The sequence below is a fragment of the Panthera onca genome, chromosome B1 (genome assembly GCF_046562875.1).
Source record: "Panthera onca isolate mPanOnc1 chromosome B1, mPanOnc1 haplotype 2, whole genome shotgun sequence".
Taxonomy (NCBI): Eukaryota; Metazoa; Chordata; class Mammalia; order Carnivora; family Felidae; genus Panthera; species Panthera onca.
In genome coordinates, this window is record NC_138342.1 from 19,039,121 (window position 1) to 19,060,482 (window position 21,362).

Sequence of the window (21,362 nt, forward strand, 5' to 3'; positions counted from 1 at the left end):
GTGATTTAATGTTTTGAGGACAACATGAAAAAGAAATCTTTTGTTTTGACGCAGAACATCCTCGTATCAGACCAGCGGCTACTACTGCTGCTTCTGCACATCCCCTCTTTACTCTCCAAAGGTTTTGAAGGATAAAAAGTTAACCTTTAAACCCTTTAAGAGAAATACTTGCATTATTCTAATGTCCTTGCTGGGTCCAGCCAGAAGATTGAAAATGCGTATACAATTTAAGCATCAGCCGAGACGGGTCAGAATCTGAGGGCGATCTACCGAATCTCCAGGAGTGCTTCATGCCCACGGTTGTCAATGAGGATGGTATTTGGGTTAGATAATGGCAATTTTTATTTTCTATTTTGCTAACGTGACTGGCAAATCTTAGAGTGGCATAAAATAGAAATAGTGGGCAGCGCTTCTTGTGTTATTTGGCAGGTTCCAATGTACTGTTTCCAAGAATTACACACACTTTTTTGCTCTAGGAGACAGAGGGGGGCGAGGGCTGGGATATATTTAGCCACCTTCCCCCCAGCGCCCCAATGTTTAGGGTGGGTCTTGCAGTGCAGGTGGCTGGGACCGGGGACGACCATCTGAAATCAGGAGAGGACAGAGCCCTAATAAGTGTGCCCTCTGTCATCTCTGTCATCAGGACCACCAGTCACCTGCGAGGCACAGCGGACAGACATCCTGACGGCAAGCTGTGTCAGCGGCTATTGGCTCGTCCCATATTTAACCTGATGACTTACATATGATGGGGGCTGCGTCCTGTTAACAAGTCCTCGAAACGTGTTCAGTCCATCCACAGAATTGCTTCCTAAGCTGAATATTCAGCAGGTTTCTCACTAGGGGCAATGGCTTGTACTCAGGAAGACACAATTTCTGTACAAAAACAGAGGCAATCCATTTCATAAAGTCTCACGTCACTTCTCGTGATAGAAAGCACTTCTGCCTCTGCCACTTGAAAGAAGAGAAGGTAAAACACAGAAGGTCTACGTTACCGTACAGCTGAAATCCATCCATGAATATGGAAAAGCGGGGAGAAAGGGAGGGAGATCCAGAGAGGAAATAGAATAATAATAAGCGAGTAATGGGTACCGATCTGAGAAACATGCCAGGAGTTTGGTTACAATAAATAAGAAAAGCAGAAGTAGATTTGAAACATTCGTTTCCCTTTATTAGCTCAGTGAGGCTGATGTGTACTGCACATTTAAAAAAAATCACAGGAATTTTCATACAATGAATAAAACCACAACAATACATGTAGAATCGGCAGGTGGAAAAAAGAAAAAAAAAAAAAAGAAAGAAAGAAAAAAAAAAAAAAAGCCCGGCAAGGGCTGAACTAATCGCTCACTTACCCTCTTCAGCATAGTTCAACCAACAGTGTTACACTTTCACCTACAAATCTTAAACTAGCTCCATCAAATCAGCAGTTCACATTATTGAAAATGTCTGTCACATAGGTACAAATTTAGAATCATCACATTATATTACATGGCTATTCTAGGTCATCTATAGATCAGGTCTTAGACTACAGCGATTGAAGTTCTCGTTACAGCCATCGAAAAAGGACACATAATCATTACCTACTGTAAGCTCACATCTAAAGGCATGAAAAGGTTTCCTTTTTTCAACTGACCCAACCACACACCCCAATAGTGCAAAGTTCCCTCTCTGCTGCTTTGAATGTTGACAGCCCAACCGCGTTGTTCTCGGAGTCGTTTAGCAAAAATTGATTTGGTTGCACTGGAAGAATTATTCTGCTACATCTCTTTAAAAAAAAAAAAAAAAAAAAAGGAAGAAAAAAAAGCCCACATCTCTAAAGCACCGGTTCGGTTCCCAAAACTGTAGATGTGGTACTTACCACAGCAAGAAGGCAATGGCCTGCGGTCATCTAAAAATCCTACAGATCTATGCTGAGATTTGCCTCCAGTGATGATGGTGTGCATGTGTTCATTGGAAAGATTCTCTCCAAAAAAAAATTACAAATAAAAGTAAGAGGAACACAGTTTACGTTTTGATGGCCTACCCACAGGGTCTGCATAAGATACAAAAAGCTCTACTCGGACGGTTTAGTGATTCTCTTTTTTGCACTAATTTTAGATGCAATTTGAAGTCCGTGGAGGAAAACTATCTTCACGGTAACAATATTTGTCAGGCCAGAGTGGGGATAAATTAAGCCTCAACGTGAAATCTGCAGTGTTGTCTTTTTGAAAAGTAAGAAAAGAAACCAAGTATTTGACTCATGTCAACAATCCAGGGCAAAAAGGAGAATGTATTTAAAATTGGATCACAAAAATTTAAAGGCAAAATAGAGAACGCATCTGGTCCTTGAACACATAATATGATTTACTAAATATTGATTTCTTAAAAATAATTTATTGCTCTTAATAGTCTTTTTTATTATTATTATTATTCTACAACAGAAGATACTCAAAATTCCGAAAGAAAGACTGTAAACTTTAGTTTGGCGTTCACACAGAGTTAAAATATCTGCATTTAACCTACAGAACAACAAGAATTAGGCGGATTAAAGATGTGTTACTGCCGTAACGCAGAACCTGTGAACAAGTTCTTTGATTTCATATTTTTTTTTTATTGCTTTCTATCTACTTAGAAATAAGAAGCCAAAAAATCAAGCAAGCATCCGACAGGACAGACAGTGGATTCACTCAGAACACAATATGCTGGTGATAAATGAATACAGCTATCAAAATTAGCTGCATTGGCCTGGGGGTGAAATCCGTTCTCTAAGATTGTGTTGGGCGAGAGAAAGGAAAAGAACGATTAAGTAGTAGGTGTATCACGTCTTCCAGAAAAGTCATGTCGGCCAAACTGTAATCGAATCTCAATTTAGAAACTTGAATACACACTCCAAACTTTCCTGACTTCCTTTCCAGGGGCTCCGCACTCGGATGAAATCCTGATGCTCAAAATGGAGGTTTTTCTGAAGTTTTTATTGAATTTAGCAGAAGCAATGTCATCAAGAACAACATCATGGTCACGTGAGAGGCCAAGCTAGTGCAAGTAGAGACACCGCTTCTGCAAAAGCTGAATTTTCCAAATGAAACATTTCAACTGCAACCTGACAGTCGCCATGCATCCTAGGTAGAAAATTTCCACTGGCTTTATTATTTTCATCCCCTCATAATTTATAATAAATAGGCTATCTGCAACTGATAAATATGTCTCTTTAGTAAACAAAGGAATGAAACATCAGTATTTATACAGGATGCGTAACTGTAAAAAATACAGATAAATACCATCATCATACTCTGCCAAGGGAGAGAGATACTGGCTTCAAGAATAGTCTTCAGACACACATTAATTATTGTAAAAATCATACTGTAATTATTACCTCAGCATTTTGTATCAAATTAAAATCACAAAAATTAAAACGAAACAGCATTTTAAAAAGATTTCTGACCTCTAGTTTCAAAACTACTGTTGATAGAGAAAATAAAAACATTTCTTAATGGTTACCCATTGAGAGACTTTACATAAAATCATGATTATCTCCTAGAAAAATTTTAGATGAGAAAATTTCATTCCCCTAACAAATCCAGTGTATAAAACTTCAAAGGAAAACAAGCAACAAGAAAATGTGGAAAAATATCGCGTAAGTGGTTAATACCTTTAGGGGGCGCTGGGATATTTCTTGACAAGATGCTCAGATTGACGCTCACGTAAGAAGGGATGGATGTGCGTAAAGCATCATTTTGTTGTTGCACTTGACGGACACACACACTGTCTTTTTTGTTTTTTACAATCAAATATATATAAGCAGTAAGTTCAGCTTCTAAATATGTTAGTGTACAATAATTGTATCACCTCGTAATTACATTTGAATATTCTTGATTAAGAAAAATTTAGCAGTTTTGAAAAGAAGGCTGCATTTACAGTGCATAGCTGTAACAAAAAAGAACATCGTTGTATAGTATGCACACAAAATAAAAATACTCCATTTAACATCTGTAAATACTTCACTACATCAGAGAATGTAGCAGTGACACTATCTGAACACATACCAGAGAGTTCTACCCAACTCTCATCAGTAATGTAACACCGTGCCCGCTCCTCAGAAAGAACCACTGAATAAGCCGCGCGCTCGACCGTTTACGAGGCTTTTGAAATTTGCGTGGAAGATCAACATGTGGGACATTTACATGGGTGTCAGGATAGAGGATGAACTACAGAAACTTCAAAATGTTAGGAAAGTTTAGCATTCTGGCGCCCGCAGTATCCTCTCCCACCCAGACTCCATGGCAAAAGGAAAAAGAGAAGAAAAAGAAAGAGAGAGACAAAGGAGGAGGGAGAGAGGAGAGACAGGGGGAGGGGACGGGGGGGGGGGGGGAGAGAGAGAGAGAGAGAGAGAGAGAGAGAGAGAGAGAGAAAGGATATTAGTTCTACCGAAACTGTGGTTTCTTCGGGATTGTCAGATAACCATTACATTACGAGAGAAAGCTTGCTTCAAGTTGATTTTGCACTTTCTTAAAAAACAGAGTACGGAGGTTGATGCCCAGACATCAGTGGCTGTCATTTTAGGGTGGTTTGTGGTCGGTTGGTTAGTTTGCTTTCCTTTTGAATTTATGCTTTTTTTTTTTTTCTTTTTGAATAGAGTATGAACATTTTGAAGTTCTAGGTTTTACGTGCGTCTTCATTGAACTGCTGCCATTTGAAGCGATTCGCCCGGGCACACTCTGGTCACGTGCCCCCAGTCCCCACCTGTACACACAGACTTCCCCCACACCAGCCGTGCGCATGCGCGCACACCCACGCCCACACACCCGCAGCCGCGCACACACCCGCGCGCGCAAACACACACACACACACACACACACACACACACACACACACACTCCGTCACCAAGAGACTCCAGGGAAAGCAAAGCTGACACCCATGAATAAACGTGCTTACTGGATATCCTTCCTGTCTCTTGCCTCTTCAGCAGCTGTGTTCATGTAAACCATTGTTGTTGTTGTTCTTGTTGTATTGTTGTTGTTTTGTTTTGTTTTTATACAGAGAGTGTAAAGTAGGAGAAATTCCTAAGTATGACTTGCAATAGTCAGTTAGGGAAGGACGCGCTGTCCCGTGAGGTATTCACCGTCCCTCTGTCATCTTCAGCCAGGGAACATGTTACCTGCGCAAGCTTCTCTGAGCTTCTTTCAGTAAACTATCAAAATCCAGAGAGTCATACTTGCTCTTGGTGGAAGCAGGGTCAAAGTCATCTGAGTTTGAATCTGCAAGAAACCCAAGCTAGGTTAGAGACACCCTTTGCCAAGTGTCATTAACTCAATCATCCAATTCAAGATTACCTGATTCAAACACAACTTGTCCAGTTAAAAAAAATATACCCAACTTTTATCGGTATATCTAGATCTAGATCTAGATAGATATATTGCTATAAATATCAATAGTGATATTAATTGATATAAATATAATTGACATCAACATCAATATTGATATAACTTTATATAAGTACATATTTGCAGGGGGTATATACACCCAATATTTTATTGGCATACTATTGATACATATATATAATTTACATAATAATTTATGAATAATATATCAGTATACTTATACTTTATTGGCATGCTATTGATACATATATATAATTCGCATAATAATTTATGAATAATATATCAGTATACTTATGAATTTATATATATATAATTATATATAATACATAAAAATAAGTATTTAAAATACACATATATTTGCAGAGGGTAAGGGGTGGGAAGCATTCAAAACACTCATTTATTGACTCATTTTAGTCTTAAACAATCTTAGGAGATAACCAGAACAAACTTAGTATTTCTATTCAATAGCAACATAGTCAATCAATATACTTTAAAAAAAAAAAAAACATGTCCTGCCCCCTTTCTGGCATGTTAAATGACTTACCCAAGGTTTCTCGACAACTGAGGTGGACAGGTAAGAGTAGAAGCTGGAATTAATTTCCCTATCCAATAGGATGGATTCATAGAGCATAAAAGCCAGGAGAGTGGGCAGGAGGGAGAATCATTAGAATTTCACCCATTCGCCACCTGACTGCTCCCCTTTGAAGCAGGAGGGACATATGATCCATTGATCTATTCCAGTACCTTGGGGAAACCCCAGCAATAGTGGCACAAATTATGCCCACATGAGAAGGTTCAGGGAAACACTTCAGGTCCAGAGAAGGTAAAGCCAACCTCTTTACCCAAGAATACGAGAGGAAAAATTCACAGGTAAGAATAAAACCACGGTCTTCTTTGAATTCCTACGCTAGTCCAAGTCAGCTTTTGTGAAGACTTCCACACACTTCACATGGCCCTTAACAAAACTGTCATGTTCCAGCAGCAGTGGATGTGGAATGAAATTCTGATTCTAAATATTTCTGATTTTCCTCCACTGACATTTATAAAAAAGTCGGATATTTCTTGCCGGTCTTGCAAATGAGGAAAAGGTATCTTGGAGACAGAATAGGAAGCCTCTTGCAAATAAACTCATTCATTTGAAAGCACTTATTTGAAGGGAAAACAAGACCTCTCTGGGAGACATTAACAATCCTACTAAAATATGAACCCTTGTATGTTTTATCCAGAATAAGTTACAAAATAGAAATGTCCGAAGTGACAGAGAGTGTAAGAGTAGATAATGTGGAGGCATACTCATTGACCTCACAAGCTGTTCTGTTGAAAAGGTTGCAATCCCTCAAGCTCTCCAGTACCGGGCTGATTTCCCCTCCTCGCTTCGAGCTCCTTTAACCATCTCAGACTTAAAGGCAGGGAAATTCCTTCACTTTTGTTTTTCCTTTCATTCTTACCATCCCTTGTATTTACTGACGTTTTGTCAATCCAGTTTTTCCAGGTAAGAACAGCAACTGCAGTCGGCCTCGGACATAAAAGAAAGGGGAAAAAACGGCCAATCGCTCCTCACTAAAATCTCCAGGAGTCAATTCTGAAATCACACTGGCTCCCACCCTTCTCTTCATAGCCTGATGAGCAGTTGGCTCGTATCACTAAAGCCTCACGACCAGCGGTTGTTCCAATCAAAGTCTTTCTTGTAGAAACACACACACACACACACACACACACACACACACACACGCGCGTGCGCGCGAAGTCCTGCTCGTGGCTTGACATTAACTTGAAATCAGAATTCCACTTGCATGACAAATAAAGTTAGAAGAGCTCCCTGATGGCCAGACTCTGTGGCATTAAGGTCATCACTGAAACATCAAGAGCACACATACATATCTTTCCTGAAGGAAATTCTGAGAAGACTTAAAATATCTTAACTTTGGGTCACTCTACATCAAACCCAGAGTTTCAGGGTTTCCATATTTTCGTTAGCAAAAGATGCTCCAAAACCGTGGCTCTCAAGAGTTTCTTCACTATGAAACATGCTGGCTGGTATTCCCATAGATGGAATCACTTATACGGGCATGCTATGTCACACTACGGGCATCTGCAAACTCTTTGTCGTCGCATGAATACAGAATGTGGTTACGTACAATTCCTGAGAAAATAACATCGACAACACCTCTTTCTTGCCACTAAAGAACGATGTCGCAACACAAGCAAGACATAATAAAAGTTTTACGGGAATAACCCCAAAGCCACTCTAGTTATTAAAAATAAATAAGTTGTTACAAATAATGATACCGTATAAATAGAAACACATCATGCTACAACGGTATTCCTACCGCCTAGAAAACTTTTGGCACAAAGGAGGTACTAAAATGAATATTTTTTGAATGAATGTATTAATCTTGAATGCCAGCATACTAAAAAAAAAAAAAGTGGTTGAAAATATTTGTGTTGGGATCTTGGGATGATTTACCAATTAATGCCAAGGGTATATATAAAGTTATGGATATATTCAAGATGCTGATAATGTCATACATTTTTTGAGTTAATAATTTGTGGTGGATATATTATTTATTTTATTTTTCTTAGTATAAGTTTTATGCGATAACTAATTCCTGATGAGCAAATTATTATACTCCTTTTTATACCTTTTTTAATGTTTATTTTTGAGAGAGACAGAGACAGAGTGCGAGCAGGGCAGGGGCAGAAAGAGAGGGAGACACAGAATCTGAAGCAGGCTCCGAGCTGTCAACACAGAGCCCGATGCAGAGCTCGAACTCACGAACAGGGAGATAGGGACCTGAGCCGTAGTCAGAGGTGCTCAACCAACTGAGCCACCCGGGCACCCCAAATTATTATATTCTTAATACTGACCCATCCTTCTCTTCTGGTCCTACAGTCCTAATTTAATTTCTATCTCTCCTCTTCAAGATTTTTCATCGAGGTCTTTCAGAAAGATCCATCTGATTACAAGACAGTAAACAGACAGACTCACAGATTACAGATTCATGGAAACCAGGCCTAAATCCTGGCTTGACCTCGGTAACTTTGATTGTCCCTTTAAACTCTGAGTCTCACTTATAAAAGTGGCTCATGATATTAACTTGGAATCATTATACTGTGGACTAATAGCATTGTGGTAATCACTAGGTGGCCTCCATAGCAGAGGGATAGGATGTGTGAGCTAACTTGGCTTGGGGAGCAAATAAAAACAGAAAAAAAACTGGTTAAATCTATCTAAAATGATAGGTCACTTTACTCTTGGTAAAATTAATCTATATCACATCATTTTCACTAACTCTGGACACACATATGAGCTCCCGATCCCTCCAAGTGTCCAGTCTGGTCTCATGTTCACCAAATTCACCGGACGTTCCCTGAAGCATTGCACCGAACATCTTCAGGGGACAAAAACAAGACACATATGAATGTCATTCAGTTCCGAAGCTGACCCCTGACGCTGACGCTTTCATTTTAAAATGACTTGAAATTTCAGAGGCGCCTGGGTGGCTCAGTCGGCTAAATGACCGACTTCAGCTCAGGTCATGATCTCGCGGTCAGTGGGTTTGAGCCCCGAGTCAGGCTCTGCGCTGACAGCTTGCAGCCTGGAGCCTGGTTCAGATTCTGTGTCTCCCTCTATGCCCCTCCCCCACCCCACACTCTGTCTCTGTCTCTGTCTCTCTCTCTCTCTTTCAAAAATAAACAAACATTAAAAAAATGAAATAACTGGTATTTCTAACTTCTCATTACCATCATTTATAATCATAATCGTAGCTTCTATTTATTGAGCACCTACTTTCTGCCAGACACCGTGCTAACAGCTTCACACAGACACTGTGCTAACAGCTTCACAAACATTTATTTAATCTTTGCAACAACATTACGGAGTGGTTTACAAATGAAGGACTGGAAGCAGAGGAAGTGTAATTGTTTGTTCAAGGTCAGAATTTAAGTCAGGTTTCAAAACCAGGTCTGTAAGAGTCCAAAGCCAGGGGTCTTTCCACTACAGAGCAACTACGCTCCAATCGACTACCCTTCGTGAAATTGTAGGGCTTGAGGGAATTGGAAAAAGCCATGCTGCTACAATACACATCAAACCTACTTTTCACAGAATACAGAGCCAGCTTAGCGACGGTCAAGTTTCTCTTGCTGCTGGCTAGACAGAGAGATAACAAGAGGGGAAACATTCTTCTTAGAAATATTTCAGGGAGGCTCCGGTTCAATTTGGAAATACCATCCAATCCTCCCTCTACCAGTGATGAATCATGATTTAAAGGCCCCTCTAGGTAGCTTATTTTAAACTCTAGATGTTTTGAAAGACTGGAAACACCCTGGCCTTCATCACTGAAGAAAATAAGTCAAATCAACTTAAGACTTCAATCCGTCTTGACTGTTTTTATCAGCCAACATTTGAACAAATGACTTGCCACCTTTTATATTTTCATCCCTAGGCCTCTATCTCCCTGACAGTCAGCTGCCTCTCCCCTGCTTCATACTATCTATTTAGCCTGTGAAGTGAATTATAGCATATTCCCTCCCGAACAATGCACACCACCTATATCAATTACTTTAGGAAGACATCACTTCGGTGGAAGGGAGAAAAAAAATCCCCGTATTTGGTATTCATTTCTTTCTTTATACCAAGCCAAAGCAAGTGCAGACAGATACAGAGTAATGCTTCGGAAGAGATTTCTATGTTAATTTTATGATTATTGTTACAAATCGATTTAAATAATTATGTCATATGCACAAGACATTTGCCATTTTCCTTCCTTCATTCCTTCATCTAAGAATTTAAAGGCTTACAATACACACATTAAATAGGGACCGACATGCAAAGGCACCAAATTAAAATGGAGAAGAAAATTAAGATGTCCATTTTGGCATTATTTATAATGCCAAAAAAGTTGACAATTAAATAAATGTTTAGCTGTAATGGAATGATTAAATATAATGGTACTCACCTAACACAATACAGTGCAACCATTCAAATAAGTTGATAAATTATTTTGAATCCCATGAATCACAGTGGAAAATGAACTTCTATAATATTAACTGAGAAAAGTAGAATTTAAAGCTTTATAAATCTATATGATGTGACCTCAACTGTAAGAAATTAGACATTCTGAGACAAAACACTGGACTGCAAATCACACAGCAGACCTTTAGGTGATGTGCTGATGGGTGATAGGACTATTTTTCTTAGTACTTTTTTATATTTCCCAAATGTTACCCCTTGAGTCTGTATAACTTTTATAACAGGAAAAATGAATACTTAGAAATGCTTCAGTTTCCTTATCTGTCAAAGGGAGGTGACAGTAACAATAGCCACCTTCTAAGATTGTTCTGTAGTAATTAAATAAGAAAATGCTTGCAGAGCCCCGGGCACAGTGCCTAGCATCTGGAAACACTAAAAACAGAACAGGGTTGTTGTTTTTTTCCCCTCTCCTTTTGTTTTAAAGAAAGTATAGTGTGATTTAGCATATGAAATTATATTTTCTCTTCTCAAGGTGTAATTTGTAGAATATGTCTTAACATTTTTAAGAGTTTGTAGGACAATAAGGAAAAAAGAACCAGACTTTTGCATATTCTGTTCCATGAGACAATGATGATGATGCTAAGGTTTATACAAAAGGAGTCGCACTGCAAACCTACACAATGAAGACACACACACACACACACACACACACACCATAAACACTTGCTAACATACACATACGCAAATAGCCCAGACTTTTGGCATTTGAGAAGACACTACAAAGAACTCACTTCTGTCCTTTGTTTCCAAAACCTAAGCCCCTTGCTTCTGAGAATGGCCCAGATGATAAAAAATTAGAAATAAGATAAAATATGTATTCAAATATCCCCCCTAGCAAAATAAAATGATGGCCCAACCCAATATGCCTATGGTTTACACCTGCTTCCATTTTTGAGCCTTACATTATGGATTCCTCATTCCATGTACAATAAAATCCATACCTAGGTCTGCATAGTTAGACTTGAAAAATTGCTTGCGTCCACAAAAGTACAGCTCGAAGTCAGTCTCATTCGACCTGCGCAAAGTGTATCCATTTTCAAGAGCAGCAAAAGCATCACAGGTATAACGGTAGGTAATGAAACCATAGCTGTCTCTGGAACAGACAAAGAAGAGAGGATCAAAGCTGGTGAGGAAGGATTAACATATATGCCTGTAACCCTTCCTTACTTCGGGAGACTTGGCTGGTGCCAACGTCTCAACCGCTGCATCCATTTATCAGTGTGATTGTCCTGTCAAGCAGCTAAATACTTATTTCTGGGACAGGAAGTCTCAACTAGAAAGATTAATAAATAGGGATAAAAGAAAATAAATAAGGTTCTGAACTCAACATGTCATCTGTCAAAGCATTCCCATCCTAGTAATCTTATGGCCATAATTTTTTACATATGTCAGCCTCTAAACAAGAAATAATCTTGAAGATTCTTACCCATCATCCCGCAGATTTACTGTGCACTCCTCAATTTCACCAAAAACTTCAAAACGGTCCCTCAGTTCCGTCCGTGTTGTGTCAGGTCTGATTTTACCAACGTAAATCACACGGCGTTCTTCCTGGGGAAGGGGTGGGGGGGGGGGAGTAAGGAGAGACTTTTGCCAGTTCTGGAGATAGGAAGGAAGTTACATCTCTAGAAACATTCATACGTGTATGCTCATGCGCACCAAGAACCCACGGAGCATGCCAGTGAAAGCAAAACATACACTAAAACTGAATGAGAGACAACACGTGACCCCAGTTTTCGTGCCCATTTCTCCAGTCCTGCTCTTTCTCCCGCGCACCCTACCCTGGATCTCACTCTTCTGCTTTTGCTCTCCAGCTCTGTTCTTCTCTCAAGTGAGCGTCTATGTATTACAAAAGAAATATGGGCAATGCGATCTTTTTATCTCTGGACAGCTGGAAGATACCTGTTAAATATTTTAACACCTGTGACTTGATTATTCATCTTCCAAATTGGTAACAAACTGACCTGGCTTGCAAAACTGCTTAATTTCTCATTTAACTCAGGATTCGAATAATGAGATGTACAAATTTAGACATCCCTCGAAATGACGATTCTTAAACTCCGGTATAAATAAAAATTACCTGGGGTGCTTATTAAAAATGCAAATTATTGGGGTTTATCCTGGCTATATTAAAAAAATTAGAAAATACGATTCACCAATCTTCATTTTTAATAAGCACACACCAGTGATTCTGATGCAGGTGGTCCAAAGACAATAATATGAAAATACAGTCTTAAAATGTAGGCTATTTTAAGCCATGGGTCTCTGCAGAATAAGAGCTATAAAAGAAGCTATAAATTTCACTTTAGCAATGAATCTTATTTTAGGAACAGACTAGAAGGGTGTGGCCTAATTTTCAGAAGTGGAGTCAATATCATCATAATCTGAAAGTCATCAGCAATTTATAGCCTACAAAATATGGGAATAATATCTTACAGCCCAGGGATGGACTCCTTTTTCAGGAAACAGTAAAAAACACTTCTCAGTGTAAGAAGCAATCCTGTATTTGTTGTTCCAAGAAGACAAGGCCAAAGGTGATGATGTCCCTCAAAACCAAGGCAAGGCTTTTCGAGAACATGGGGCGTCAATGGAAAGAATGTGCTTACCAACTCATCTATATGCCTACTGAGAACAAACAAGAATGAAGCGAACTTATAGGTTGCAAGCTTTAAGTTAGATGGGAGCCAAGATTAGGAAACACACAGGACTAAGGCATGGATTCAGCTTGCCGAAGAGTTTCCTCCAGATGTACTGAGGGTATCCTGTCTCGGATGAGGTACAAAGTAATCTGGGCTTATGGCAAAGAGATACTCTATGTTATTCCCTGCATGTCTTTCCTTTTCATATGCCCAGTATTTAGCAAAGGGCCTGGCAAAGAGTGAAAACTCAGTAAGCACTTGTGAAACGTAACTGAGCAATTTACAGACTAGAGTCTCCTAGGTGATCCGATCATCCGTTCATCATCTTCTTTTACCACAGGCAACACTCATATTTCTGTTTTGATAAGAGAAGTTCCTCGGAGACTCAGATTCAAATAGCCAACTGTCTATTTGACATCTCGAGCTGGATGTCCCCTGAGCACTTCAAACTAGACCGTTACCCAAACCCAGTGCTCCAGTTCCACCCTCTCCCCAGTAGGTCTCTCTCCAATGGTCTTAATGTCAGTGAAGTTAATGTCATCTAGCCAAGATTCAGGACAAAAACCTGAGCGCCTTCCTCGATTCTTCCCTTTTAGTCCCCTCTATACATCCAATCATTCATTGGCTCTGTTGATTTTACCTCCTAAATACCTGTCTGGTCTGTCTCTCTTACTCGATCTCCTCTAAACCGAGGTGCCAGCATCTCTTTGTGGACTAGCATAACAGTCTCTTAACTTGGATCCTGGGTCTATATTTATTCTTCTCCAATCTATTCTTTCACTTCAATCGGAATAATCTTTGCTAAGGGAACAGGAATCTGATCATGTCAATTACTGTCTAAAACATTTCAATGGCCTCACATAACTTTTAAGGAAAGACCTAAATCATTAACAGGACCCACGAGGCCTTGCGTGGTCTAGACTTGTCTCCCTCATGGGTTTTCCCTCCTACTTCCCACTCATCCCTTTATTTTCCAGCCACCTTGAGCTACTCGGTCCCTAGTATATACTGTGCTCCTTTCCTTCCCCAAGGCCTTTGCACAAGCTGTTCCCTTGCTCCTTATAATAGCCTCCCCACACTGTCTCCTCCTCCTCTTCTCCAATATACACATACTGTCTAAAATTACACCGAACTCAACAATCATTTCCTTTCTGAGACTTGAGATGAGGTCAGGTTTCCTATCATTTGTTCTTATAGTCCACTATTTCTCTTTCAGAGTTTGATGACCAATTGTAATTAAATAATTAATAATTAACTCGTTGTTTCATGTCTGTTGCCCCCCACAATCTGCATCTGTCCGATTGACAACTGTATGTTAAGGGTACTTGAAACCTAACAGAGTCTAAATGAATATTTGTTGAAAAATCAATCACCAGTCAGTTAATCGATGTCAACACTTACCCTTACACCCTTCATTGCATCAAAGAGGCTGAAGGGTAATCCTTACTCCCCGAGACTCTCTAAGAAAATGGAGAATGAAAGCCAGGTTTGATGCCTAGTCATAGGAAAGACCTTGCCAAGGTAGTTAAGCTGAGGGAATTGACAAAGGTTCCATGACTTGTTTTTACAGGTTTAAGTGGAAGAAGTGTGGAGTAACTACATGTTTGCAGAGCTCTCACTCCTAAAAATCACTTCTGAAAATCCGAGGTGGGCCTCCACTGAAACACTCAGTAAAACACAATTCCCTTGACAACAGCTATCAGGCCTAAATGATTGACCGGGTGAAGTCCCACAAACAGAATGGACTGCCTGGTTCACTTCCATGTAGATTGTATGTCTCAACCGAAGGCTGTAATTGTGTTGTTCCAGACCACCCAGCACATCCTGGAAATCAATAAATATAAATGGATGGTGAGACTCATCCTGGGGCAGTGTTGTACATTGGAGTAAGGGACTCATAACACCACATTCCATTCTATTTACAGCCAGCTCTAGCCAAACAGCCAAATGTGATGGGACTGTTATCTAAACTTTCTGGCGCCTGCTTCCATGGGTGTTACTTTTTTTTTTTTTTTACTAGGCCTTTTTTAGGAAGGTTACTACTGTATAAAGAAAAAGGAGGGGGAAAGGCAGAAGAGAGAGAAAGAAATTGAACCATCACAAAGAAATTGCTCAACTACCATTATGGGAATACACACAGCCTACGTACTCAAGGAAATTTGAAGTTAAAGCTAAAATCGACCATATGCACGTCCATATGCAAACATATTGGGACAGTCTCTGAATTGCTTCTTTATACAAAACTGTATGCAACAACGATCCCACAAAGAAGATAAACCAGAGGACCTTTTTGGATACTGATACATTCTGCAGTAAAAAGAAGACACAATCTAGATGGGAAAAAACAGAAACCCAAAGGGCTGGTGCACAATCACTTAAATTACCTATTTGTCCATCATCTCCTTTTATGAAACACAGGAATGGAACCACGTCTTGCTTCCTTACAAAGATCAGAGATTGAATACATGCTGAAATTCTCATTTTAGAAAATGATTAGAGTGCTTGGTTTTCCTAGTGCTAAAAATGAAACTAAAAGGCATCTGAAGGTCTAAAAGCAAAGACAAAAATCTTTCCAAGATTGGCCAAAATGTCTAGCAAAGAACCGATTATTTTTAACGTGTTGCAGTTTTATTAGGCAGATGAATAGATTCCATATCTTTAAAAAACCTTAACATTTGCAGCCAATTTTTCAAGACATTAATTTCTAAACAGGAGATGAAAGGAAAAGAAATCAAAATGCTTAATAACATTTTCAACTTCTTAAAGGCTTGGAGGAACTCTAAACCTTTGGAAAAAGCTCCTTGAAAAATGATTTTCGGACCAGTTTTCACTATTGAGGAGGATGGAACATTTATCAAATATCTTTTAGCTTCAATTTTCACAAAAGCTAGTTTGCTGATGGTGTGGATAACAAAATTGAAGATTTATATTGCATTAACAGGTATAGTAAATCATCATTATATCAAAATGCGGGGGGGGGGGGAATACAGGAAAAAAAACTGACTGAAATTAACTGACTTTGCATGATCAAAATCTTTATCAAAAAGAGAATAGAGCCTCTGGGGTAGCTGGGGAAACATACAATGGCTGCAGTCAAATAATAAGCTAGTTTTGGAAAAAGGGGTTTGACTAAGAGAAAGGGAATTTAGCAGGGAGGTTAACATTTATTGAATTCTAACATATGCCAAGCACTGTGCTTGATGCTTCTTTATGGGTTATCTCCCTAAAATGTTTTGCAACGCCAGGTAACAACAAGGAACAGCCTGATAGAATTTAGATTTTGATTCTCAGAACTCTTAGCCTACATTTCCAAGTCAGGATAATGGAAAAATTCTTTTTCCTACGTTAAGGAAGCTGCATGTCAACTTCAGCCACGAAAGACTTATGTTCATTTCCAGATTAGCTACCAACCTGACTTCCTCAGAAATTTCAAAGATATTACAAATAGTGTATGTGAGGTGTATGGATAAAATCTATGCCCTCTAGGCTGAACGGTACAGTGAGGTCCTCCATCTAAAAGACAAGGTGAGGGGGTGGATGGCTGTGAAAAGGCACATATGGACAGAAAGAAATGCCAAACCTTGACAAAAGTCAAATTGTGTTTTTTCCCTCTCTTTCCCTTCATATTGATTATAGTAATACTCTTAGGGAAGAAACAAAACTACAGTACTCAGTTTTCCAAAGTTACTTGCAGCTAAGTACTACCCAGGAATATTCTTCTAAGCCTAAGTTTGGATCAGTGTGAATAAATCCAGAATAGTCTACGTAAGAGCCAGTATGCAAGTAAACACAAGAATAAGGCAGACAGCATGGAAACTGAGGGGATGCAGGACAGCTTTCAGTAAAACTGATAATTTCTAAATAGTGAGGTTCAACTCACAATAGAACATGTATTCTAACCTACATGAAGTATCTCTTGAAAAAGGCTTGGATAGAAAACTATTTTCTCCAAAAATTCTAACTATGAGAAATTACACACACACACAATTTTTTTTTTTTTTTTCCCATTTGGAAGAAGCTGATAATTATCCGTGATGAAGCACTGTTCCTGACTCCTGGGCTGCATACTGACGAATGGAAGGGAGAAATGGAATGGCTTAGTCATTGCCCAGGCACATCTGGTTTGGGTTTCAAGCACTGAGCCGTATCATAATGTGTACATTTACCCTTTAAATGAACATCCCATTATCATGTTTTCTGGCAGAAAATTTTACCGACTGCAAATGAGTGGGACTTAGAACTCTACGAGAAATTAGGGCAGTGACAGTTTAGACATTAAGTGCCAAACTCTGTCTTGCAAAGTTCCGATTAACCTAAATTACTGCAAGGCTGAGAAAGACAGGGTGACGTGGTTCTTGAGAAAGAATTTAGGTGGAAAGTGGAGGAAAGGAACAATCAGAACGGTGGCAATGGTCAACCCCAATATAAGATTCTGTGTTAGTAACTACTGACTATTAGACCTCTCTTAACTCTCTGATTTGCTGCATCCAGGTTGGTCTGGATAAAGACTTTTAGACGCATAAGCAATGACAAGTTTATACAGACCTCCTAAACCGTCTCCTTACGGAACTCAAAATAAAAGCAATATAGACTGCAAGCCAAAGGCGGCAAAGACCGCTTTAATTTTGTAAAATATCAGTTATTCGATGATTTAACATTTTTTTCATTTCCTTTTTGGGCCTCTGCTTTGCTAGTCTTCTAATTATATGATTGATCTGAATTAATAGATAACCCAGCATTGCGCCCTAGATATTCTAAACAAAATTTACTACTTATTCATTACGTCAAGGGTTTCTCAAAAATATGAATGGAAATCACCTACCCAACCAAGTTAAGAGGACTGTCCTAGTTCCTTTAGCTGTTTCACGAATGACCTCTCAAGCTGATCCAGTCAAATGAGTCAAAGCTCATCACATGTATCTCTGTGCCCAAGTCCATTAAAATACATTTTGCAAATGCACTGTGGCACAAGAAAGTAAATCATCTTGATGAAGGAAAGCAATCAGAAAATGTTCCTATGGTAAACTCATTAAGAAATTCCACTATGCCTTCAAGATAGCCTTCACAATCTTTGTCATGTCTTACAGGACACTTTAAGGATCTCGCTTCCATCGAGCCCTCCAGTACCGATTCTGTTCCCCAGTGTTCTGGTTAAATGACTAGCAGTTTCTCAGCATACCTTGCTCTTGTCTAGGGACTCACTGTGACCTATAGCTTCTGCCTAGAACAGCAGTGCCCACTAAAAATATAATGCAGCCTATGCAAGCTTAAATTTTCTAGGAGGCACATGTTAAAAAAGCAAAAAGAAACAGAAAATTTAATTTTAATAATGTATTCTGTTTAGCTCAATAGGTCCAAAACATTATCATTTCAATTTGCCATTGATATGAAAAGTATTAATCAGGCATTTTACCCTCTTCTTTTGAACTAAATTTTCAACAGCCAATCACATTTATAGTGCATCTTAATTCAGACCTAGTTGAATTTTCTGTGTGGCGAGTGGCTGCCATATTGGAAAGCACCGGTGTAGAAAACCTTTGCCTTCGTTCTCTTTCGATTTCAGATCAATCTCACCCTCACCAGGAATGCCCTCCCTCATTCTCAGGTCTAGGTGTCCACCCATTTGCCACCAGTACCTTAGGTTACCTTCTGCCATAGCACTTAACATACCTTATTGCTCGTTTGCATATCTTTATCTGCCGGGAGACTTGATGCTCTCTGGATGTGTGGACCAGGTCTTACCTGATTCTATATCCTAAGCAACTAGCAAATGTTTATCACATAAAGGATCACGAGTTCTCACTTATGTGAAGCAGAAACAGCATGTCATTGTCCAAGAGGGGGTGGGTGAATTTACGAGTTAGTCCCAAATCTTTATATTCAGCTCTTATTATCTATAGTTCGCTGATCACAGAGTAAATAATCCCTATGTCCTAGTTTTTTTTTTCCAATCTCCTTTTCCAAAACAAAAACAAAAAAATCTCAAAGCCAGATGTCTAGTTAATTTATAATGACTCAGTGTAAGCCAACTTGATATTTTTACTATATAAGCCATCTTTCAGAGGTAACTGATAAAGACTGTCTTACTCAAAGAATTCACTAAAGAACTGGTCGACATTGGTGACACAAAGAGAAGGCAGAGGGTATCTGCTTTCAGTCTGGGGCTAGTGACCTCAAGGTTGCTTTTGGCACAGGCGTTAACTATGGAATGTAGACCAGCCACACCATTTGACATTTTGGAAAGAGCCAAACTAATGAAAAGACCCCTCTCTCCTTTATGCACTCTTATTAAGTATCTGGCACTAAATTATCTTCGGAAGGAAAAAAAGAAACACATGCCATTTAGCTACATTTATCTGCACAGCTTTGGTTATAGTGGTGTATTTTGCACAAACACACGATGAAACCGTTAATCTTTCTCTTCGCTGTGATACTTTTGGGAAGAAACATGAAGGATTTTACAAAATATGGATTTGCAAACACTGAAATAGCTCTTTTCCTACATGCCTGCTCAACATGATTCTCTTTTGTAAAGATTAACTGTAATGTGCCATACCAAAAGGCTTTGTAAACTATACGGCATTATATAAATGTGAGTTATTATAATTATTGAACAGGCTATTAATTAAATACAGCAAAATTAGAAAAATTGAATTTCTAATTTTCATTAGTCTTCTTTAAGTGTTAACGAATGACACTCTGGCAGCTCTTAATATCACAGCTCATTTGAAAGTTGAGAAAAATGAGCAAAGGTGTTGTAATTTGCACAAGACTTTTGATTCAGTCTTAGGTAGCTTCAACGTTAAATGACAGCAAACACTCTAGACCTTTAGCCTAAGTATTCAATTACTTCTCCCTTCTTTTTCCTCGAGTGCCTGCTGTTAACAAGCCTCTCAGTTAACCTTTTCCCTCTGGTTGATAACTGTTGGCCAGTGCTTGATTTTGACTCCATTCGTCAGTTCTTTTATGTAGTTTTTTCAAGATTTTGTTGATGGTTGTAGGTTTTCTTAAAGGTACAATATAAATCTCACCTTTACAGTTGAAAGTCATTTCCCTAAACCTTGGTTCCTTTATATGCAAGACCTGGGAAGAGCTGATCTAACTGAAATGACTCTCAGGAACAACGAGCACAGACAGGCAGCCACGGCGGACAAAAGCAATGCCACTTCTGATTGATTACTCAAGGCTCCCTGAAACCCCGAGTTGGGAGAGACCCAAAGTTTCCCCGCGGGCTCAGTGGGAAGAGTTCCATAATTGATTAGGAATGTCTGCCATGGGCAAGACTGACAACTGGGGCCACTGGCTTTCGCCTTCTAAGTTCTGGGTTGGAAAGCAATAGGAGGGAGCTGGGGTAAAATCTACCTACTTGTGAGCAGGTGCTGAGAAGTAGTGACCCGCAGAGAACCAACAAGTTCAACATAGCCTGGATCTTTACATCGAAGTGTCAGTGATGTCTGTGTGTCAAGGAGATGCAGTGCCTTTGCAGTACGTGGTGACGAAATACATAATGGGTTACTGCAAAGTAGCTCATAAGAAATGTGGATGTGTCAACTACCCGGTTAGATGCTGACCCAGCACAAGTAAGAAATGATGACCTTTTAGCAAATCTTCATCTACCGCCTCCTTTAAATCTAACTTGAACCCGGTCCCCTCCTGCATGATCCAATTCTAACGTCTGCAGAAAAGACAAAAACTAAAAAACCAAACACGGGCACCGCCTCATCTTCCACTCACAAAAGCCGCAGAGGACGGTAAGAAAAACCCATCTTCTGACCCGATGGAACCAGTCTTTGACTGAATAAATCCCTGCTCCCTCCATTTTGGAAAACAAAAGTAGAGAACAGCAACGAGCTTCAAGATGAATGAGGAACATGAAGTCCGAATAAGAACCTACGCTCATTTACCACGTTGCTTCCCAATAATCTGCGTCAAGAGGGACTGGATGGGGGACCCACCGCTGTTTCAAAGTCAACGGGCTGAATGTTGCATATTCTAACAAAGGCTTCGCTTTAGTTTATTTTCTAGTCTACAAAGAAAAAAAAAAACAGGTGGAAGGGAAGGGAAGGAAGGGAAGGAAGGGAAGGGAAGGGAAGGGAAGGGAAGGGAAGGGAAGGGAAGGGAAGGGAAGGGAAGGGAAGAGAAACCCTCCCTTAAAATGAAAGCGAGCTCCCAGCTGCTTACAATTGCCTTCTGCCTCTGCCTCTCCCTTTGTTTGGCCCTTTCAGACTCCCGCTTCTCATACTCTTTGCGGTATTCTTCCCTCTTCAGCCTTTCGTGCTGATATTCCTCGTAGCTGTCATACCTGAGAAACATAACTTCATCATTAAGTCAACCGTCAA

General features: G+C 39.5%; 1 protein-coding gene across 3 annotated transcripts in view; it reads right to left on the reverse strand.

Moving 5' to 3' along the window:
- Positions 1-1,142: 1,142 nt before the first annotated feature.
- PPARGC1A (PPARG coactivator 1 alpha) overlaps positions 1,143-21,362 on the reverse strand; it is a 647,562-nt gene continuing 627,342 nt past the window's right edge. For all 3 annotated transcript variants that reach the window (XM_060655328.3, XM_060655326.3, XM_060655325.3), the window contains 4 exons: positions 21,205-21,325; positions 11,814-11,935; positions 11,329-11,480; positions 1,143-5,232 (listed from right to left, as the gene is read on the reverse strand). In XM_060655328.3, the coding sequence (XP_060511311.1) occupies positions 5,129-5,232; positions 11,329-11,480; positions 11,814-11,935; positions 21,205-21,325 (499 nt within the window). In that variant the 3' untranslated portion in view covers positions 1,143-5,128. The remainder of the gene's footprint in view (positions 5,233-11,328; positions 11,481-11,813; positions 11,936-21,204; positions 21,326-21,362) is intronic.